At 41.2% G+C, this 24071-nt stretch overlaps 1 protein-coding gene across 1 annotated transcript; it reads right to left on the minus strand.

Annotated features, from left to right (window-relative positions):
• Positions 1-6414: 6414 nt before the first annotated feature.
• c1qtnf12 (C1q and TNF related 12) lies at positions 6415-23135 on the minus strand. The gene is made up of 8 exons (XM_079273277.1): positions 22002-23135; positions 12570-12674; positions 12283-12394; positions 11944-12128; positions 10964-11072; positions 10370-10463; positions 8399-8477; positions 6415-8308 (listed from the first exon to the last, which is right to left on the minus strand). Exons 1-8 carry the CDS (start codon positions 22179-22181, stop codon positions 8210-8212), a joined length of 963 nt encoding a protein of 320 aa, XP_079129403.1. The 5' UTR covers positions 22182-23135; the 3' UTR covers positions 6415-8209.
• Between the last annotated feature and the right edge of the window lie 936 nt (positions 23136-24071).

Genomic DNA, 24071 nt, shown 5'->3' on the forward strand with positions numbered 1-24071 from the left:
TCACTCCCTGGGTCTGGAAAGTTTATTTCAAGAATTCATCCTGCCAGCACAAGACTGTAAACCTGTCTCAAGGCAGAAGAGTTACATCCACAAATATTACTTTTTAACGGTTTTATTACCCTGTCAAAACAACCAGAGATGCTCTCTCGCGTTCAAATGCACCCAATCGCATAGCAGTGGGAGAAAGAAGGTACATACAGTGAGTGCGTATGTTTAATAGTGAAACATACATCCCCAGGATTTCGACAGGATTTGGAAGATTATAGTTTGCAGTCTGTGAACTGTGTGAAAGTACACTGCTGTTTTGTGTTTATGCTTTGATACTGAATACCTCTTCCCACATGTCATCCCATTATATCCCTGCGTCTTAAGGTGGTAATACACCAGCTTTTTAGGCAAAGGTCTGAGCAACAGGCAGAAAAAAGTGAAAGACTCATTACATATCTGATTATTTCCTCGTAAGAACTTAGAAGTTATTTTTGTCCTTGCGGTTATTCTGTGTTTCTTCATCTTTCTCACAAATGTGTAGACTCTATAGAAATAGGGCATTTCAAATAACACTGTCAGCAGGATTTCTACTAAAAGCTTCTGGGAGATTATAGCTGCCCAAGAGTGACAAGTGTGATATATGAGATCACACATGTGAACAAATGGATGGCAGACGCCTGGGCATTTATCAGCCTACTGGATCAGTCCCCGCCAGGATATACACAATCGTTTGACAGTCTTGATTTGTGTAACCACACCGGCTTTCCCTGCAGGGTGAGAAAGGGCTGGTCTGACACTGACTGAGGTGTTTCCGAGAGTCAAGCTGCAGAGGGAGGAGTGGGTAGAGGCTCAAATGGCTCGTCCTTCGAACCTGCAAGTGCAGAAACGCCATCATCACCCAAGAGTGGATTCACCCAAAACTGAAGGCGAATGGATGTGGTGAGCGAGGCATGGTTGAGATTCACAGTTAACACGCTAACAAGACTGGGATGGAGAAAAGAGAAAGGAACGATTGTAAAGGAATGACATCAAACAACATCTTGTTACTTGTTAACATGCTGCTACCCATCAATCACAGAAATTAGATCAGCCACAACTTTTCCAAATTTTTGCTACTTTCATGTGTTTTTAAGTTATGATTCCCTCTTTTTATGCATTTTATGCCTCTGGTTTACATGTAATCACATATTTAACTAAAAGTGTGAGGCTTGCTTTAGAGATCTTACACTACGGTGGTGGAATGTGACAAAGTGTATTTACTGTCGACATTTTTTATTTGACAGCTTTAAAAAAATAAATAAAATACAGTTGATCATTAAGAAGATAATGTCGACTAGATCAAGTTGGATCAAGAAATATAGCACCTGTCAATATACCATTTTCAGAGGGTGAAAATACGTCATACGAGCTGTAGTTGTGCAGTTATTGGTCTGAACACAAGTTTTTTCTCAAGTAGCAGTGACGCCAATCATGTATCGCCTGCTTTATCACTCTGGGGCCCCTCAGCCTTATCACTGCAAGACCTTATCTTATCCACTTCATCAACCCCAGACGCGTCCCTCAGAACTGAGCTACTGGCACACAACATGACCAAGTCTGCTGTTTTCATTCCCAGGAGCCCCCACGTCTGAGTCCCCTCACCTGCACCGCCCCGCTCTATCCTCTGCTATCACTCTGGGAAAAGATAATGAGGGATATTTGCTCCTTATTCGTGTCAATAGTTCTATTTAAGGCCTCATTATCTCATATGAAGGGGCATGTGTTACACTGGATGTCTGACATGTATTTTCATAATAACTGAGCTTAGTTCTGCTGTTGCATGAGGAAGCCTGAGAACAAATCGTAGAAATAAAGGTGCACCCCTGAGTAAAACCTGAACACACATACATGACGCACATTCTTGAATGTAGTTTGCCTTACTCTTTCTGAGAATATCATTATCTCCGTTAAATAAAGTTTTTTCCGCAACAAAATCCAAGTGTAAAAAAAGACACGTTTCACAGAGCTGTTCTAGGTGTTTCCACCTGTTTGTAGTCATCATGCTAAGCTAAGCTAACTGTCACCTCGCTGTAGCCTCATATGAAACATACATACACGAGAATGGTATCAATCTTCTCATCTGTCGGCAAAAAAACGAATAACGCATTTCCCAAAATGCCAAACTATTCCTTTAAACACATACAAACACAAGCAGCGTAGAGAGGCAGGAGAGAAGTCAGACAAAGCAGGTTCCAAATAAGCACAATAGGTCTTGGGTCTGCTTGTGCAATTGTCCCTAATTATGACAATGATTCAAGGGAGCTCCACATTCCACTGCCTCTTATGGTTTAGCTGCTATGTGTCTTGGAGCCTGTGGAGCCATTAACACGATACCAATCTCACCAATGGCTCCAGTTTGGGCCTCCCATGGGCTCCTGAATGCAACCTGTCCAGGTCGAGGAGAACCAAACATCCATCCTAACCCTCCCATTCCTCTACACTCACACACTTTTCCCCGAAGGAGGTGGGCATCAGGACAAACAATCAATGCCAATGACAGATCCACGTCAGACAGAGCGTAATTATGGGAACAGCATTCTGAGAGATACCGTGTCATTAAAACCCACCGTCTCCACTGCAACTACAACGGACTCTTTCCTGCTGCCTGTCCATGCTGTGAGGTGTGTGTGTGCGTGAATGTCAAGCTGGACCAGTGTTTCTAATGTATCCCTTGTCCTCATATAACTTTTCGTGTAATTGTAGCAGAGGTTGCTGAGTGAACCTTTAAAGGTGCAGAGATGTAGACATGACAGAGACATGAGATAAAAACCTTTTTAGGGGCCATGTGTGATTGAGGGAAGCCTCAATTGCACATGACAGCTGCAATTTGAGAGCTACATTTCTAAAAGTACTTACACAGCTGCTGTCTGATTTTGAAACCGGCCAGACACCATTAATACAAGATTATTCAGAGGAAGAAATGACACATTCAGTTTGTACATATGATCCAGAAAAGTGGCCCTGGCACTCAATTTGCACAGGTTTATTAGAATAACGTCCTGCAGGCACAGTATAAAGACACAATCTGTGTTCCAGGCCCTCTTCTTCTGGGAAATAATTTAATTGCTGAGCCAAACAACAAAGAGGCAAAAAACGAAACCCCAGGAACAATAAATGTTAATTAAAATCTGTCTCTTTCCATTTACAGCACAGTGACAAATCATATTGAGATGAAAGCTTAGCGATGAAATACAGTGTGAACCAGTGGTGAGTAAGTAATACCAGGATAAAAATAAAAAATCAAGCTAATAATAAGTTAGTGCATTCAATAGTGTACAGATCCGAATCTGACATCCTTTTTTGCATACAAAAAGTTTAGAAAAAACAAATGTTTTGAAAAAAATACTTGTGACTGTACTTGAAGTTAGCTCAGGCCAGCTGGATGAGGTAACCAGCGTGCCTGAGCTAAAGCTAATTTGCTCACATTGTCCTGCCCTTGTGTTGAAATTGAAAGAAAAAATGTAAAACACCTGTTGCTCAAACATCTTAATAATTCACCAACAAATAATTTAGTAGATACATCGAATCATAATGGAGAAAAAAAAGAAACACCTGGTTAATTCATCCAGCTAAAAATGATATTAGCTAGCCTAGTTTAGCAGTGTAGCACGAACTGCCATCTCAATATCTGACTCTAGTAGAATGTATGTGCTATCCATCAAGTATGCATTTGTAAATATTGATCACTTGGGGGCAGCAGACATAAGCTCTGAACACCCACACCGATATATTTTTACTTTTTAAGTTGCTACGGGGAACTTAGATGGTTGTTTATGTACACATCCTAACTGTGACTGTCTGCATTCTAGTGCTAGGGAGTGCGCAGTTTGTTGACCTGAGAAACGTTGTAAAGCTCAGTAGCGCTAAAACTATTACCGTTCAGGTACTTATGTGATCCATTGGCCAATTAAAAAATATTGATCATAGTTTAAAGAGTTAGCTGTAAAAGACAAAGCAAGTGTTGTGCTGGATTAGGATTTTTCCAAAACCCAAAATATGTTTCTTTCAATGGCTGGTCGCGTCTAGATGTTAACGCTCCATTTGTGAAACTCTGGCGTGATGGTTGAGGTTATAGACATTGTCCTTAAATGGTTGAGGTTGGGATAGGTCTTGTGAAAGTTTTCGCGAGTTTTCGGAAATCCAGGATGACCATCTCTGCACGAGGCTTATAACAGATCTGTAAAACACTAGTAAATGATTTATCCAACCATAAGTAAGGCCACTGCAGCTGATAAAGGCTTTATATAATGTGACTTATTATAAAATTGTATCCACATACACAAATACATATCATTTTAGTGTGAAAAAACTGCAAGTAATAAGCTCCACTGCTTTGCATTTATCTTTCATCATCTTCTCCACTTGGGATGGTATCACAGCAACAGGTTTGTTTAGGGCCGCCTCGGTATCAGCAGGACTCGGTCTGCTCGGCTCTGTTTTTAGTAACTTAGGCTACTGTGAAAAAAATCCAAGGCATGCTAAAACATAATTTACAGGAGCCTGGTGTCCCGAAGTGAAAGTCTCACTGTCTGTTCCTCTCCGCAGGTAGCCATGTTTGGAAGCGCTGACAAACAGAGAAGAAAGACAGAATGCATGGGCTCCAGGCCGGTGGCTGGCTTCTTGCCAAAATGTCACATCCTCCTCGTAATCAGGCTCCAACTATATATGGTCACCTCTTATAAACACACTTGACTTGAGTGTTTCGAGTAAACTGCAGCACTTTTAATTATAAAGAGAAGTGAATTGGTTTGAATCCCCTTCTTTATATGAATTTTGAGTTTGTAAACAAAGCATAAGGTATTGTGTCACATTTATCTCTCGTGTCCCTTTGTCTTAGGGACGCCTGTACACACGGAGATCTGCTTAAAGCAGTCACTCAATGAGCCAGTCACTAAGGTAGAGGAATCTCATAATTAAGGCCTCATTAAAGCTACACAACTATGTTGGTTTACTGGGCAGACAGAAACCTCACAGATTCACAATGGGGCCATTCATAATGCCTCACTTTTCTGAAGGAAAAGAGAAAAGGCAGTTGCTCTTAGCATTTCGGCAGATGTAATTGCAATCACTCAGCTTGTCTGATGCTGATAATGGGGCAATGGGAAATTCCTGTCAGAGTCGTGGCGCAGGGTGGTTTCGCAACCACTTTGGCAGGCTCCGTGTTCCACTGCAGGGCAGCGAATGCGTTACGGCATGCTCACATAGCTGTCATTAAACACATTTTGGAAAGAAAAAAAAAATAAGACAATCAAAACTCGCAAGTGTGTGCCATTCTCCTGCTTCTTGAGCAATGAAAAGGCAAATATTATGTAAACGTCTATTGTCTGTCATCCCTGCACTGTTAAACATGTTGAAAGACTACAGTTTATGAAAAAAAAGGGAAAGTGAATATGCTTTAGCAATCGTACTTACCTAATGTACACTATAAATTCTGGCTGAGCTATATTCAACATCTTTATTTTCATTTGTCATTTTCAAAACATTTCTCTTGACTGGGAGTTTATGTGAAAATGAAGCTGTTGGGAAATAAAAACACAAATTAACTGGTACTAAAGATGTTTGGCAATTCAGTTAAAAATGAAAAAAAAAGGATTGTTTGTTTTCCAAATTTTGGCTTTTCAGCCAGCAGCACATTTCTGTCTGAAATATGTGCTGCAGTATGTGGCTGAAATAGCACGTGGGTGCAACGTTCTTGTGGTTGGTTTTTGGGTACAGTATGTGACACTTGGCATCTCAGCAATGCTTCCATGAGAAGCCTCTATTATAAGGCATTCATGCAGTGATGCTAACAAGCTCATTTTACTGGCTGGACAAGCATTTGTGCAATAAAGGCCTTCTTATCGGTGCTTTGTGAGACCACCCAAGAAACAATATAGTCATATTACAGATTTTCTAATAATCTCCAAGCAATAAAGTCGAATTTACTGAACTGCAGTATGTTGTGATGTACAACAGCTATTCAGTTTTAATTGAAACTGCACGAAAGGTAAAAGCCATTGGATTTGGTTCCCTGGACACATGATCCTGAAAGGCACGCAGAGGGTCCCATTTCAAGATGTTGTAATATTTTACAGGTAGTCCTGAATTTATTTGGCAGTCTGCCAGTTTTTGCAAAGGTATTTGAGGTATTCTGGGTATTTTGCAATTCAAATGCCAAAGAGAAATGTTACGTTTTGTTTAACTCCTGAGGATGCTTCGATAAAATGAATCTGATATATTGAAAAAGAATAGGAAATTCTGATAGCAATTCAATACAATCCAGATATTACTTCCCTCTACTGAGTAAATTATGATAGTGTTTTCATGAAAAAGCATCAATCATGTGCAAAGACAAAAATGGCAACTTTAAGAAAAGTTTAATTTCAAATTACAGCATAGTATGGGTAATAAAAAAATAGCAAAAGTTATAATTCTATCCTTGCAATAATCTGTGGTTTCACAAGAGTCCACGAGAGTGTCAATCAACAAGTGATTCATACATTTACTCAAACATAAATACCATATAAAATGTCAATACTTTCCAATGTTACTGGTGTAGTAGTTATTATAAATTACAAACAGCTATCAAAAAAATAATAAAATACAGTAAAGAATAAACAGATGATAAATGATAACACAAAACAGGAAAAATAATCTTACGGTTAAATTTTTTTTCTCTTTCAGCTCTCTTAGTTAAAAGGTGGATCTTAATTTATCTGACAAATTTAAATAAGACTAAAGGCGTATTCACATTATCGCAGAAAAACAGCTTTAGCACGCGCCATTAATGTTGTGAAAGCTCTGTATGGATGTCTGCGGTTCGCAGAAAGTTGTGGGCGCAGACAATCGCTGTGGACCACTGTTTGAACGGAAAGACCAAATACATTTTGTCTGATTCTTCTCCTTGGCAGCTACAGGGGTTTTTCCCCAAATAATGTACGAACTTTTAGGCATTCTATTATCTCAAAAGGCTTGAAAAATAGTGCATCTAGCTTACGTAAATGGGGGAAAAAAAGTCCCGGAGTAGTAATTATTGTACCGACCAACGCGGAACGCGAGACCCTTGTTCTTCTGTTGTAATGTGAATTCGCCATAATAGTCTACAGCCATGCTAGCGGCTCTAAGATGGTACATATAGGTACAATGGTACTTAAATGCTTACATCAGCAAGCTAATATGCTCACAATGCACAATGCTAACATACTGATGTTAAGCAGGTATGATGTTTACCATCTTAGTTTAATGTATTAGCATGCTAACATCAGTTGCATATCTTCCTGAGGGGGACATGCATTGTGTGTAGCAAATTTAAAGCCAATCCATCCAATAATTGTGATATTTCACTCAAAATCACAAATGTCAACCTCATGGTGAAGCTACATGAGAGTGGATCACCAAAGTCAATATGATTTATTCACATTGGACATTACATTTTTGTGGAAAATGTCTTGGCAATCCACCAATTAGTTGTTGAGAGACTTTGGTCTGAACCAAAAGGGTGGACCCAATGTCCGACATTGCCACGCCGCTAGCATAGCTAAAATATGCAGTAATAGTTGTGTTACAAAACATGTCATTTTATAAGTGGGACAAGATCTTGTGAGGCTGTATTATGTCTATTGAGCATGTTTCCATTGTCCAGTGTACTCACAGTCTATGTACCATATACCATATATAAATGTGAGATTCAATTAATGATAAAAAATACAACTATAGTTAATGAGTGTGTACATAATAGATCATGTAGACGGAAAACATTAACCTGTCAGTTTACATCAAACACACAAATGTACTTTCTCTTGTCCCCTAGCATCTTTCAATGTCCATCCAGAGAACATTAAAAACATTGATTTTTGGTTTTACCGCAAAGGTCTTCAACAAACTCAAACATGTACTGTATCAGACATATTCACTGCTTTATTTTCAGGTTATTTTTTTTTTTGGTGAAGCAACAGGCATCCAAGTTCCTCCGGGAAGTGTCAGCGATGCACTGTGAAAAACAAACTCTGTCCTTGAGTTCTTCACACCGTCTCTTCACCATCTGACAAGCGGTCAAGTCCATGTCAGCCTCATTTCCTTTCTTTCAACCTCCCCTGTGGTTTGGTGATGTGTGATGGTGCTCAAAAGCAGTCCATTGAAAAAAAAGAAGAAAAGAAAACTGCAGCAGTGGATGGCTTGGACGATGCCCTGTTGACGAGTGAGGCTATACACCCAGCAGCATACCCATAAAATCGGAACCATTCTGTATTGTGATGGAAGCGCCTGCTGCATTATCCACAAATATGGAGGTGTACTGCGCGGCCTGCAGAGGAAAATACACAACATTGATGCAGGAAAGATTTGCACAAAAACAGATATTTAATGTTTGTGTGTTTCTTGGTGTCCTGCTCACCTGTAGCTCCAGCAGCCCCTGCACGCTGACAGTGAATATCTTGCTGTTACTTTCTAATCCAACAATCATCTCCAGTGAGCTGCAATCATATTTGAAAAGGACATTTCTGAATAAATACTGTGTTTTCAACAATTTGTGCTGAATATGCAAATCTGAAATCCTTGTTGAAGTTCAAAATGTCTGTTAGATATTGTTAGATGTTTTGAGAAATACGCTGATGTGCTTTCTTACTGAGAGTTATATGAGAAGAATATTGTCATGTCTTCACGAATATGAAGCTACCATCAGCAGCCAGCTTAGTTAGATTAGCACAAAGACAGGAAACAAGGGAAAACAGCTATCCTGGCTCAGTCTAAATCTGCGTACCAACACCTAACCTCACTAATTAACATGTTATAGCTCTAAACCAAAATGCAAAAACAACACTTTATCATATAGCCCTGTGGGCTTTTGTTACCACCCTAGCTGCTTCCTCCTGTTTCCAGTCTTTATGCTAAGCTAACCATCTCCTGGCTACTGTACCGGTTAGAAAGTTGTTTAAAAACAACAATTTGCCTTTTTTTACCTTTGGAGAGAGCCATGCTAGCTGTTTACTCCTGTTTCAAGTCTTTATGCTAAGCTAAGCTAACCAGGTGCAGTTGGTAGCTTCATTCAAATCATAAAAACATGATAGTGGTATCCATTTTTTAATTTTCCTCTTAGCCAGAAAGAGAATAAGCTTATTTCCCATAATGTCAAGAGTTTTCTTTAACAACTCAGTGCCATCAGAGTCTGTACAGATGGTTGTAACATCACCGCAGGCTTTGACCACACTGAGAGCACTGGTTCCTGTTAAGTGGAAAATGCTACATTTCTATGGCAAATCAATCATGTTTGTCTTCACTCCAACTGCCATCACAATGAACCTCATTTCACATTCTCTGCATTTTCATGTGTGGGAGGGCGAGACTGGCTGGGGCTTTGGCTAAAAAAGCCAAGGACTCTTTTGGGTTAGGTAAGCCATCATAATAATATTATTTATACGTTCCCCTCATTGTACCAAGCTATGAGGGAGGCTGTGGAGCTCTGCGCAGGCCGGGGGAGACTTTAGGGAGCAATTCATTTCTGCAGTTTGCACTGACTTTATGTAAATAGAAACTTTGAAATATTGGCAAGAACTCAGAACCCAACTGGATTTGTAATGTTTCGCCATGTAGAAACACTATCAGATACTTCATTATCGGTCTCCCGCATCCCAAACAAGGGCATTTCACTGCTATGCTGCTGAATATAACAGTCTGTCTGAAGAGTCAAAGGTGAGTCTATAAAGATTAGTTAGGCGACAGGAACGAGGGCTCTAAGTGAGAGGACATTTCCTTTAGAAGACCTGCTCTGCTTTTATACAGGAAATGCCAAACCGGTTCCACACAGACTGAAACACCTTTAACAGCTCGTAAATTCTGTTGACAGTTATAAAAGTTGGCAGCATTAAAATATCACTATTACACAGGAAGAGTAAACGATTTGTCAAAACAACAACGTAGAGTATATTTGATTCAGGGGATGAGCTCTACAGCATATTTAGCAATGAGGGTGTGTACATGCGCACTAGTATGTTATGATCAGGTTTTTGGAGTTTCCCGGTTTTCAGAGACGTGGTTAAGGACTTTTCCCAGATTTGAGAGCCTGGATGTGCAACCTGGAGTACTCTAATAGAAGCCAGCATACTGTGGCATGTCAACACCGTATCCAGGTTTCTGAACATGCTCTGTTAGTAAAGAGATGAGATGTTGAGGAGACATAAATGCGCACAGATGATCAGAAACCTGATACAATTATATTCATGAATTACCAGGTTTATCATGTTAAATGTCAACGTCAAATCTGGAATAAGATCGAAACCAGGGTAAGATTCAAAAGCTAGTGTGCATGTGGGTACTCAATGGTAATAAGAACAACAACAAAGAATACAGAGGAATAAAGAATACCTACGTGTATCTGTGGCAGAGTGATTCGATGCAGATCAGCACCCGGACATTGTCCCTGGCCTTGAGCTGGCTCTTGCTCCTCTTCACCTCATTGTGGTCTGTAAGGAGCCAAAATGTTCACAATCATATGACGATATTGACTCACGCTTTGCTCACAAAAAATACATCCCCCTTGAAATGGCCGCTCACGAAAATCCTACCCCTGAACAGGGATTGTCCAATCCCTGTAAATAGACAAAGCAAGTTTGCCGAGCTTTGGATTTCTCCACATCCTGAAGCTATGAACATGAGGCTGAAATAAGACTCGATAAAGAGTTTAGATGGTGGTGTATTTTATTAGCCTTTTGAAAGGCAAAATCTCAAGAGCTAAAGTGTAAGGAATGGATTAAACGGTGCGTTTATCTGCTCTAATGTAAACTGCAAGTGCAAATCCAGCTAACTAGCTTGCTTTCTGCAGTTATAACCGTACCCGCCACTACTGCATTAGTTTGAGACCTTTTCTCAAGTGTTCAGTCAGGACTTTTCTGGGACTGTTTTACAGTCTTAATTTCTTGCCATATGTACTGCAATATTAGATATAAGATAGTGACTGATTTACCAATGTGGACATTAGCAGAGAACTGGTAGATCCCAGTGATGGGAGCTGTGAATCTCCCCGTGGACTGGTCCATTCCTGACCCTCTGAGGAAGGCTCCTTTAGCTGGTGGCTGAAAGCACAGAAATTAATTCACATTTTAGCGCAATAATGCAAGGGCACTTCAGCCCCGACAATCCTAAAGGCCTGGTTCCACCGGCATTCAAAACTAAGACGTCAATTCATGTGAATTGATTCATTTCAATCAGTGATTTTTGTTTCTAGCCCTGCAAGTTATGTCACTATGTCACCAAGCTTATAGAACCACAAATTTTGTCAAGACGTGCAGAACATTTTTACTGTTCAACTATCTGGTGTGACCAGGGTCCAAAACACATTTTCACTTTAATACTCTGCCTCCTACAATATCTTTCTCTTTACTTCTGACTCCGCAAAAACATGGCAAATATCCTTTCCAAAGCTGTATGTAACGCACCTATTCTAACGTAGTGCTGTGTTAGCATGTTAAACAGTTCGGCAGAGCTTAATCCTCCCTCTTCCAGCCTAGTCAGCCCATCCCAACAGGGCATAGTTATTCCACTACAGCATGCTGTTTCAAACAGTGTCTATTTTTGTCCTCTCCACACTTTATTCCAAGTCAGAGACAGAGTGCCTTTTGTACGCCGCACAGAGAGTGATGTGTAGAATTGAAAAAGTAGATATTTTTGACCAAAGAGCCAGTCTGAGTTTCAGAGTGGCAGTGCATGCCTTGCCAGTTACCAGTGAGGGGATGATCCTCTCATAATTCCCCCACATGCAAACTAGGCGAAGATTACCAAACACTCGCTCTTTCAAACACAGTTAAGACAGAGAAGCAAATGGGTCAGAAACAAAGCCTGTAACCATGCAGGGCAGGATTAGCCAAAACTTTTCTTTTTCAGCCATGCAGAGGGAGCGAGGCTGAACCAGTTCATAAACATTTACTTGGTTTCAAATAAACATACTGTCTGAAAGTTCTGGAGCTCCACCAGAGTCTTCTTGTCGACCACCACAGGTCCCTTGAGCTTGCAGTGGAAAGCCTCCTCTATTCGCCGGTAGGAGGTCATCCCCTCCAGGGTGAGGAGAGCCGTCGGTAGCTGGCTGGGGCTGGTTTGTCGGTCCAATGCTGCAGCTCTCCTCTCTGTAGCCTCTGACAGAATGAGTCAACATTGATTTTCAAACTATACATTCATGATAATGTGATGACAAATAATATTGTGGACATACAATTGTGCAAATCCAAATGTTTACTGCTGTAGGTCCTCTCTGTAAAATTAAGGAAAGAGGAGCTGAAATGCTTTTACCTTTAATCATGTCTTTGAAGTCCTGGAGAAGAACTTCCTGGGTCACTTCAGCTCCAGGAGAGCCAGGAGGTCCCTGTGGGCCAGGAGGACCTGGGGGACCAGGTGGGCCCGGCTAGTGGAGGACAGATGAGCAAAACGTTATCATGCATCAAACTTGATCTGAAAAATCATTATGCAATTTTGTCTTATTTACCTATTACTGAAGTGCAAAAGAAGATACCAGTATCATTTATAATCAATCAAGTATTTGTAAAAACTGCAAGACACAGTCTAACTATTGGGCTTACCAGGGGTCGTTTGCGTTTGCGACACTTTCCAGGGAAGTTGCCAACCGGTCTTTTGACAAAGTCCATCCATGATCCCAATGGATCCACTCGCTGGTTGTCAGAAATCTGCAGCAGAAACAAGACAAAGACAAAAAAAAATCATGAAAAAATAGACCAATATGAGTATGAACACATACGAAATACAAAATATCAAGGAAAGCACATTCCAGTCACAGTGGCAGTTCAAGCCACCACACAGCTCTTGTTCAATAATTACAGCCTTTAAAAATGTGCCATTTACCAGATTTATTATGTATTTTAATTCTAGATAATGTTGCCCAAATTAGGCCTGATGCAAAGGTTGGTACCTTCAAAACTAAATCCAACGAGTTATTATTTCTTCCTTTAAAACCACCATTGGAAAATCTTGCCCTTAGATACAATTAAGTGGTGCCAGACACCTAGGAAGGTCACACAGGGAAACTCTTCTTTCTGTCACTCTTCTTCTCCGAAGCCACTCCGAAGCCACTATTCTTCTCCGAAAGCTCCACGGTGTGCTTATTATTTTATTCCAGATAATTCACTCAGGTGCCACGTCAGTTCTCGTTTGCCCAATGTGCATGGACAAATGTAAACAAACCTTGATTTTTTTTTTCAGCACATGAAAATTTCCATGAGCACTCCGGTGAAAAATGAGTCTGCCCTGTGTACATGTGATGTAGATTCTGTGGATTGCAGACCTCAATGACTGTATTTATAACATGTCAAAATGGCTGACGCTTTCTCCATCACCAAAAGACATACTAGTATTTTCTTTTATTAATACTGCTTGTTTGAGTAATGTAATGATGGAACATTTAATAAACGAGATAACAAATGTATATACAGTGTATACAGCGGCGAGTAATGATTTAAGATTGTTAGTCTGTTTCCTAACGCTCGCTCTTATCTGCAATAACTCATTTATAACAAATGACTGTATAGGAGACTGGGATCTGTTACGGAGATAAGAAACACAGTCCAAGAAGACCTCTGGAAGCAGCATTTGTATGCACAGTGCTACAACTGCCGTGTTTTCTTTTCAGTAAAATGTGACGCTGAAAGAATTCCAGCTTGAATTTTACCCTAACCCTCCAACAAATGTCAAGTGTCTTGAGTTGAGATAGAAGAGGAGATAAAGACGCGCCATGGAGGTGAGCTGCCTGAAATGGAATTTGTTTAGGGTTGGCAGCGGGACACGGATCACTTATCTACAAAACCAACATGACCCTTTCTTCACTGTTAAAGACTTGTCTCTAGCTCAACCACAACAAAGTTACTCCTTGTTTGTCTTTTCAATATACTGTATCATAGACTTTTTTGATATTTTGGATTTCCAGCAGCCTCTCCCTCCCTTTCTTTCTGTCTGTGACTTTTTCTTTCTGACAGCAGTCAAAATAAACAACCTAACAGGCGCTGCGCCGGCTGCATATTGGATCGTTCTGTGTTTTTGTTGTGATTTTGAGGTTTGGAAACAGATAAAAGCAAGACTGGTTTTGTCAAGACAAGATCACTTTTACACTACTCAACACTGTTTCCATCAAACTGGGGGCCTGTACGATAAACTGCTTTTTCCTCTGACATGTCAAATTTTCATATTCATTAAAATACCAGTTCTGAAAGCTTTACAGGAATAGTTTGATATTTTGAGAAATACCTAAACACGCACTAACTGATTTCTTGGCAACTTGGACACAGCAGAAACAAGTCCGTATGGAAAACCTGTTATCAAGCAGTTACAGAGCACTATTATAAGTCATTGAAGTCGTGTTTGTGTCCGCCTGATGAATATTAGTCCAATATTTACTCTCTTTGGGCAGTTTTTGGTCTCCAACAGATCCTGATGGAAATATATAGCTCTTTTGCTACCGTTTCAGATGAGAAGATCAATACCACCCTCATATTTGTCTGTTCAATATATAGCTGGCAGCTGTTAGCTCAGAATAAAGGCCGAAAACAGGGAGACACAGCTAGCTTGGCTCTGTCAAGAGGTAAGAAAATCTGCCTGTCAGCACCTCTATGTTATTTGACAAATCTGTACGAAAAATGAAGTGTAGTGTGGTTTAATTAACAGGGTTAATGATTGGGACTATTTCTTGGCTCGGCGCAGTTACTTCCTGGAGTTCATGTCAACATCCAAGCCATAAATATGATTCGGAAAGCTTGGATATATCCGGTTTAGCACTTAATAACATGGAGGTGTCTCAAAGTCCATTGTTCACTGTAAACTCAAATATGACAGAGTTAAATTGTTAATGCATTTCATTTTTATTGCTCACGCAACAAAGCTCTGTAATCAAACAACCGTGTTGAGATGTCAGATGACATGAAAGCGGGCAATAACCTCCAGTAAAACGTTGTTTTTACACTTTGTTTTTTTTATGGATGAAACAAACAAGACCGAAAATGTTAATTAGTGATCTTTAGATGCGCTTGTAGGTCTTTACCTTTGGACAGAGTCTGGTTAGCTGCTTCACCCTGTTTCCAGTCTTTGTACTAAGCTAAGCTAACCTGCTGCTGGCTGTTTGTATCTTCCGAACAAACATGACATTTTTCAAAATGTTGACATATTCCTTTAACATACCAGTCCTGTAAGCTTGAACAAATATTAACATGTTGACAACTGGGGGCTGCGGTGGTGCTGTGGTTGTACTAGTATATTTCCACTGGGATTGATTGTAAAACTGTGAATCATCACCTCAGACACCTCAGTATGATATAAAAGACACCCACCCAATTATGAGAGCCAATGGGCACCAATTCCAAGAGAAGTCAAAGCTCTAGTTCTTGTGTTTATATCAATGTCATAGATCATTGTCTTGCTTTTCCATGGATATGAAACAGTGCAAGTATGCCCACACATGTGACTTATAATTACACATCTTAGCTATCCCTACATCATAATAAAAAAGACAGCATATCATTGCCAGGAAATCAGCCATACGCTGAGCTTGTTATCCCCTTTAACACACGCCATTGTAATTAAACCATTAAAACCTTGCCCTCAAGGATTGTCTGTGCTCAAGGAAGAAAGGCTATGGTTATTAGGTTAATTATTACCTTCATTTCTGAGCTAAAAAATGACAGCAAATCACTGTATAAATAGTCTTATCATCAATTAAGGTATGCTCAGCTCTTTCCATTGAACAGATTGTGTGTTTATTTTAAGCATGTGAACTGTCAGAGCGTAACATATATAGTGACAGCTGGGATGGCTCACAACTTGCCAAAAGAAAATCTGATTCATTGTATGCAGGTGAGTCTCTGTTGCAACTGAGAACATCAAAGATTCCAAACATGCAGACTTGAAAACCGTATTGCTTGATGACAGAACAATCTGTCAGAAACGTTCAATCTCTCACTCGCTTGTATTGACTGTGGCGTAAAGTAAACTACGGACTCCCTGGCATAGCTCTGTATCAGCACGTACAACTGGTGAACAAAGTGGGGAGGGAGCAGATCCAGGTACATGTCTGAGAGCTGATGAAGAACACCAGGGCTCTGGCTTTGATCACCGCTGATGTGTGAGTGCCTCAAAGTGGCCTCGTCTGTCAGCGGGTGTGAGCGTACGCTTTTCCAGCACAGACTGAGGGAATGTGTCAGGTATTCTGTCGAAAGGTGAGAAACGTTAAATCTTCTAGACAGTGTTTATCCTCGTTGATGGGGCTCCAAATCATGACACATTACTGAGGCTTCAGATCTTTAGAATGGGACGCAATGTGTCCAGGGTTTAGAAGAAGTACCAACACAACAATGTAAAGGTACTCCATTACAAGTAAAAGCCAGGAATTCATCCTTTGACATGAATTACAGAGACGTATTATCAGCAAAATGTACTTAAAGTGGCAACAGACAAGAATGTTGCTTTACCTTATTACGAAGTCAATGTTGAAGCCACAATGTAATGGCTATCAAATAATGACACCATTAGCATTTAGATTGGTTCCCTATTTGCCTCGTTTTGTAATGTAATTCTGTCTGCCACTGGGTACAAAATGAAGGCTTGATTTACAGCGAGTGCGTCAACCATTGTGCAACCACAATGGAGAGACGATAGCGCTTTTGTTTTAGCTATCAGTAGCTATCAGCAGCTATCCCCAGTTACCAAAGACTATCAATGTAAGTTGAAATGGCTGACACATAAAAGAGTGGTATCTATGTCCCCGCTGTTCCTTTAACTTCTGTGTATACCGTTCGGTAGTTTAGTCCAGTGGCTCCCAACCTGGGGGTCCATTCAAAGGGTCACAAGATAAATCTGAGGGGTCATGAGATGATTAACGGGGTAGGGGGAAAGAAAAAACAAAGTTCTGCAATACAAATGTGTATGCATTTTTGGACTTCCTTCTAATTTTTGCATTGTTGTGAAATGTATAATTTGAACTCTTTGGGTCAAGAACGCTTTGATATAACAATAGTTTAGAGGAGAAATACCTCTTTGGTATGACTGCTAACAGCTCAGAGACATTTGAAACATGATAAGGGACCCAACTACACATTTTTTAACTTTTACAATGCATATTATTTTATAGGCTTATTATGTATTTTATGTTAAATAAAAAGTGTCTAACTGTCAAATTAACATAGGTGAGTAAGAAGTACTATATTAATAGCAGTAAATAGAAATCCAAAAACCTCAAAATTGGACTAAACTACAGTCTTTGAGTGTTGGTTATTCTCCTCTGTTTTCTTGTCGACCCATGGCACACATTAAAAGTGAGCAGAGGGTTTTTTTGTTAACACACAGCACAGCAAGTTTGGAGTTTCTTGGATCAATTAGTGAATCAGTTGTCCTCGTTGATCATTCACGGAGGCCCCGTGAGATTTTATTTATTTTTATGTGCACAGCTCTAAGTGTGTTTGTCATGTCGTTTGGGGGAAATTAGGTTGAATTTATTTGAAGCAATAAAATGGAAAATATTTCCCTGGGGCAGCATGCCACCAAAAACACAAACACAACTGTTAAAACATGTCTCTGGAGCTGCAACCAGATCCTGAAACTCTACTCCATCACAGGCAGCTCCTGAATTCTTCCATATGAACAGTTGAACTTGTTTTCTTTTACGTGTTATCTGTTTTTCTACCTGTTGGCAAACTCTAGACGACATGAAACTTTTTGCTGGTAAAAACTGTTGCACAGGCGGCTTTGAAAGTTGGACAGGATGATGGAGAGCCTTCTTTAATCCCTTGTTTTCACATCACTGTACTGCTCCCTGTGCAGTCATCCATGCATGGGTGGACGGGCCCAACGCTGGGAGGCAGGGATCCCCAGACTGTGTGGGACGAGGGGATCCTGGTTACCTGCGTGCATCCCAGTCGTCATGCATCCACCCCCGTGTTCTCCACCGCTGCACTTCACAGAAACAGATTGCCTTGAGGATTTATCGCCGAAGAGCTAAATACAGTTAGGCATGCAATGTTGACTCTGTTCTATTCTCACCGTGTTATTACTCAATTGGCAAGCACCGTGTGCAAAACACAATTGCGCTATCACACTATGAGCATGCTGTTATTAGTTCAACAAATGCTGAAGGAACACTATTTGGAAGTGTAGATAAAATATAGTTACCGCACAAAAATATAGTTTAACACGCTTCTTATAAGACGGCCTGATTTTTACGTCACTGTTGTCCCAACAGAGGTGTGTATACATTTATGATGTGTGAGCGAAAGTGAATAAATTTGTGTTTATACTGAAGAGTTCACCCTGAGACAATCTTGGCTTCCTCTTGATATGAAAAAAAACAAAAAAACAATATAAGCTGAAAGACTTTGAACGCTGTGTGACATCTGTTTTGTGTACGAATTATAGCTTTGAAACTGGAGTGAGTGCTCATTTTCCCTGTGGTAGGTAAAACGAGCTGATGAAAAGCACGAGTGATCCAGATCCAGCTCAGGTACGCAGGTTTGCCCCGTGGCTTGACTGGGTGGGCAGAACATTTCAGGTGAGAAGTCATTAGATCCTCCTCCTTTTATACGATTCCTTTGTGGCTCTGCATTATGTTACATAAGTGCACACTGTAAATGGTGCATTTTTTCTTTTATTACTTTTATTATGCAACCAATTTGCCCTCTGTAGTGTTACGTTACACCTTACAAGTAGTTGGAGAAACATAATAGGTGGTGACACAAGCAGGTTAACTGAAACACTGTTGTACATGCGCATTTTAACGAGAACATATGACGGATGCCAAACGACTAGGACATTTATATAGGGAGGAATAGTTCAAGATTTTGGGATATTAAATAATTCGCCTTCTTGACAATCTCATGAGAAGATCAGTACCACACTCATGTTTGTATGGTAGATATGAAGCTAGCTAGAAGCAGACATTTAGCTCAGCATAGCATAAAAACTGAAAACAAACAGCTAGCCTGGTGCCAGAAGGTCACAAAATGTGTCTACCAGAACCACTTAAGCTCCGTACAAAAACAAAGTGTAAAAATAACACAACCTTTGACAGAGCTAGGTTAGCAGTTTCCCATTTTCCAGTGTTTATGCTCAGCCAAGCATCTCCCAAATAGCTTCATATCATGCACAGATAAGAAAGTTGTATCACTTGTTCTCTGCAAGAAACCAGGTAAGTGTATTTCCCAAAATGTCAAACTACTTGTTTAATAGTACAGGGAAATGGTTAAAGATAAATATTTGACACTTAATCTCTCTTATGCAGCATAATTGTGATTTTCTTTATACAACTGCCCATTGTAATGTCCATCATATGCATTTGCAGGGTAATCTGAAACACCAACCTCCTTTGTAGCTCTGATGTAGTTGGCTCTATTTGTTGTTGTTTTTTTTACTTGAAGCCATAGTTGATACTGTTAAGTGTAGCAATAGTTCTGAAATCACGTTTCAGAAACACGACCAGCAAGTGATAAGAATCAGGCAAGATTAGAAGGATTTCTATGAATCTGGCTTCAATCTGAAGCTATTATAAATGAAACAAAACCCAAATAAAAGTCGCTCTATGTCAGTGTGGTGAGAATATAACACTGTGGTTTATTTCAGATGACAAAAAGTTGATCATTTGTTTATTTTTCCCTCTCTCTCTCTCTCTCTCTGTCAGGTGACATCATTAGGTAATTTGAATGTTGAATGTCCTTTTTAGTCCAACATGTTAAAGGAGAGTTCACGATCTTCCAGCAAAGGCTATAGGTAGCGTATGAGAGGTGTGAGTTTCCTGTGGGACCTGGTCTTGTCTCGTATGCGTAGGTTGATCCAAAAGGTCCCACACACTGCTGCATTAATCATCACTGGGGATGAGAGAGAGGAAACAAAAACCCTCGCCTCGGGCTAAACCCAGCCATTACTCAACACGCCAGGCGTGATGTTTGACTTGACTCCCTCAATTACAGCCATCACAGATCCCTCACTGTTCTCAACAAAGACAGATCCCTCTCATCTTTGGAGAGGAGAGCAACGGGGCTTACGTACATGCACCTTTGACATATTGCTCTAAAACTGTACAAGCGTGATGGTTCACAGAGATCACGGTTGTTTGAAATGTACTTCACTTATCATCTCATTAAAAAAATTCCACTCACAGCACAACTCCACACCTCACTATTGTGATCACTTTCAAATGGAAAATCTCCTGAGGAATGCAGTGTACGACCGCCCGCTGCCAGCAGCCCACACACGGGAATGGACAGATAGAAAGCAAATGCCATCATAAGAACTATTTGCAATGTTTCCACACGGCACAAGGGAAAACATGTAAATGTGGAGTGTAAATGTTTGGCTTGTTTGAGAACACAAATTCCTTGCCAAGACAGCTCCAATGGACGTGTTGTTTTCTCTGGGAGCTAACAGATGTGTAACAGGATAAACTTACACACTACCCAAGGAAAGTAAGTTTACCGCTTTTCATGGTGCGTGGTACCCTTTTTCTTCTTCTTCTTTTTCTTGAACAGAAACCTGGTTTGGGTGGCAACAACAAATGTGACTTTGAATACAACCACTTCCACAGATGTCAAGCCTGAAGCTCAGGTTCTCATCAGAGGTGACAATGTTTGGCAAAGACACTATCTGGCATAACACTGCGTCTTAAGAGTGATTATGTCATTACCCTCTGATTGTGGGAGATGAGATGAGAAGAATGTTAGAGAGGGAGGCACAGAGGGCTAATCCTCACCGAGGTGTTCTCTTTCAGGACCCTTTCGATGGGGCTTTGTGAGGGGCTTACACGGCATGCTGCCCCAGATTTTGGGGCCGCACCGCCCCTATCGGATGTCCCAGACACAGCGGAGTCAGACCAGGCCTGTGAATGACAGAATCAATGGGCTGGGAACAACACGCCAAAAAGGTCTTTAAATATCTGTCCACCTAACTTTCCCAGGAGTTACATCATGGCAGCGGGCCTGTTAGGGACCTCAGGGGAAATAGTGTTTGTAAAGACACCCGTCTCCCTGTGGGACGGGACAGAGGAGTGAAACCCCAGTGGGGTGCAATCTTCAGCAGGCTTGTGGGTTGACACAAGGTCATCCTTCATAGCCTCTGCTTTTACAGGGCAAACCAAGTCAAATAAACATCACCGGGCCACAACCACCTACAATGTGTTCTTAAAGATACAAAGGAGACCTCACTGCTTGGTTTCAAGGGGGGAGGCGGCGAAGGTTACGGTTAGGATTCCAGAGACTTGCGGCTGGTAGGAGCTGAAGACTGGTATATGGGGCAGTGAGAGTTAAACGAGAATGCCAACGTAATGGGTGGGCTGACAGCAAAACAAATAGCCTGTTGGAAACTCTCGCAAATATGCAACACCAGCAATAAACCAATAAATAGCAGAGTCAAGGGCCAACGCTTGCTCCTGAAAATTGAATTGTACCACTGTTACGCAGTTTTGCTGTATATACGGTTCTGATGTAAACAACATTGGTTTTCAGTGACAGATGTTATTTTTCCTTGTGTAAAATTCTCTTTGGCTAACAGCAATTCCAAAGCAATTTCCTGCTGCAGCAACGGCGTTTAAATGATCTTATCTCACCTTATTGCATCTTATCTTGTCTCGTTCTGCCTGATACATGAAACCTTAACACATCCTGATTACTTCACAAAGGCTGGGAAATTGGTGGCAGACACCCGCAGCGTGCACTAATTGATGCATTGATCAGCCTTCGGATGTCCACATTCCTGGCATAGCTCCGGAAGTCATCCATTTAGTGTTTCACACATTTTGGTCCGTCTCACTGTCTGAAGCTTGACCTACAGGGCACACCTGTCTCGCCCTAGCTTTTACCTTTTCCACAATTGATTTGCCTTGCATATTGCCTGTACTGACAAGAAATCTGCACATATCTGCAGATTGACTTCAAACTTTGATGCATTATCATAAGGAAATAGCTCATGTATAACAAGTTAAAATATCAAAAAAGTCACTTTGACATTTAATTTTTACATTGAGAGAGTTTTACCTTGACGCTTTCGCGGACCTCTTCACTGTTGGAAAAAGTAGCATTGTAGGTCTCTGTGTGTTGTGGGTTGGCCTCCTTTGGCTTCTTTCTCTCCTTCTTTGCGTCCACCCCATCCAGGAGGACACATTGAGTCCAAAACACTGCAGCCACCACGGCCAGAGGCCCGGCCCCACACCACATCTTCACACTAGTTTTCAATTCAGCACCAGAGTCCCTGCAGAAACAGCCTGGATCTTCTGTGGAGGACTCAGCCGTGAATGATTAGACAGAAACTGAGGATGCCCACAAGGCTCACAAACACAAAGTCCCAACGGGGGGAAGGAGACTGGAGGAATGCAGCTTCAGGGACTCCCTGTCCAAGAGACTGTCAGACTGACTGCTGCCGCCGTTGCTCCCCTCTTGATGAGCTCTCAGCCAGCACAAAGTTGCAGGGGCACTGTTAACTCTAGCTAGAAAGCTAGGAGGCTTACTCAACTATGAAATGTGTCAAGCAGAAAGGTCCAAGGGAATGACAGATCGGCGCAGATCTGACAGCAAATAAACCCATTAGTGAGATTTTTCACGCTTTCTGCTCTGTTGGTGGGTGAGGTGTAGAGGGGAGGGAGGGGAGGGGGGTACAGGGGGAAAAAGAAGAGGCAGTGAGGAGGGGCGTCCAAAGCTGAGGGTGGGCTGTGGGGGCTAGGGATGGATAGCAATATTCTCTTTCCCACCCCCCGCTCTCTCTCTCTCTCCTGCTGTTTCTCACACTGAGCAGTGGATCCAGTCTCCAGCAAAGTTGTGTGGTTGCTGGAAAAGCTGCAAGATCCACAAAAGTTGGGCTTTCATCAGAAGATGCAGTTCAGTGTTCAATGTGTCTGTCCGCAAACCACGCACCCCTGCAAGGGATGCAAGAGGAGGTGGATGAGGTCCAGTTTTGATCTTTGCCTAGTCGTCTTCCTTTATCCTCACTGATATCAAAACCTTTACAGGTTTGCTCTTCTGCTTCTGTCTGACACAACTCATGTGCTCCCTGCTATATCTCCCGACAAGTCAACAAGTCCAAGGCCACGTGCAACTTTCACGTAAGAGAGCAGTGATTTGTTGCGTGGTAGGTCCCTTTTTTGCCGTTGCACTCCCTTATCCCTCTTGTCTCAGTTGCTGCTTTGCTCTGACTGAGCTCACAGGACGGCTCACAGTCAAGTTTTATCATCACCCTTTCTCCCTCCCGCTTCTCTTTCTCCCCCCTCTCCCTGTCTCTCTCACACTGTTTTTCTCTGTTTCTCTCCCTTGCTACTATTGGCAACCTTACTGGCTTATCCAGCTCTGTTTTATCTCATAGATGAAGTGTTCAAGCCGAAGAGGTTCTTTGGCAGACGAGTTGTGCGTGTGTGATGTGTATCAAGTTGTGCATCTCTCTAAGTGTGTTTGTCGTTTTGGCTCAATATTAGACTACTCTACCAAAGCCCTTTGTTTACATCCAAGCAAGAAATAGAAATGTGCTTTTTTTGTGACCTCAAGGCATTATCTTGTTTAATCTGCTGCCTGAAAATCTTCCAAAGTACCCTGACTGTGCCATGTACAACAGTGCATACATGTTTGTTTTATTCTGTTTTGATGTTCAGAGAGAAGTCTCACTTTTCTGAAGGCTCCATTAGAAAAAACATTTGAAGTAAGTACTTATATTTCAAGTACTGTCATTTGCAGGTTTCAGTTAATAACAGGACTGACGTGAACAAATTATTGGTCTGGATGTTCCTACATTGTCGAAAAGGAATTCAGCCCTCCCATAGTCTTATTAGAACAAATAACATGTTAGCTGCAACATATTCTTTCAACTTCACAACTTGCATGTGTTTAGAACGCTTTTGCCTCTACTTGATCATTTTACATTTTAACACAGTGCCACCCACAGGCAGCAGCCTGTAGTGCAAAATAATTTCCAGTATGGCTTCATACTGGTGCCGTCCCACTTCCGGTATCCGCTGGCACGTCTGTCTGAAGACGTAGCAGGTAGCAGCCAACAGCGTCAAGCTCATCACGGGCAAACGGAACAAAACCGGAAATATGGTAGGTTTGCTTAAAAATAAAAGA

Source organism: Melanostigma gelatinosum, assembly GCF_949748355.1.
Source record: "Melanostigma gelatinosum genome assembly, chromosome: 8".
In the NCBI taxonomy this organism is placed as follows: Eukaryota; Metazoa; Chordata; class Actinopteri; order Perciformes; family Zoarcidae; genus Melanostigma; species Melanostigma gelatinosum.

Bases quoted from the DNA above. Each gene is read 5' to 3' on its own strand.
- c1qtnf12 (XM_079273277.1), bottom strand. From the start codon at position 22,181: ATGTGGTGTGGGGCCGGGCCTCTGGCCGTGGTGGCTGCAGTGTTTTGG. The intron at 10,464-10,963 runs GTAAATCAGTCA...GGCTCCTTACAG, and splicing joins CTCTGCTAATGTCCACATTG to ACCACAATGAGGTGAAGAGG. The intron at 8,309-8,398 runs GTGAGCAGGACA...TTTCCTCTGCAG, and splicing joins AGGGGCTGCTGGAGCTACAG to GCCGCGCAGTACACCTCCAT.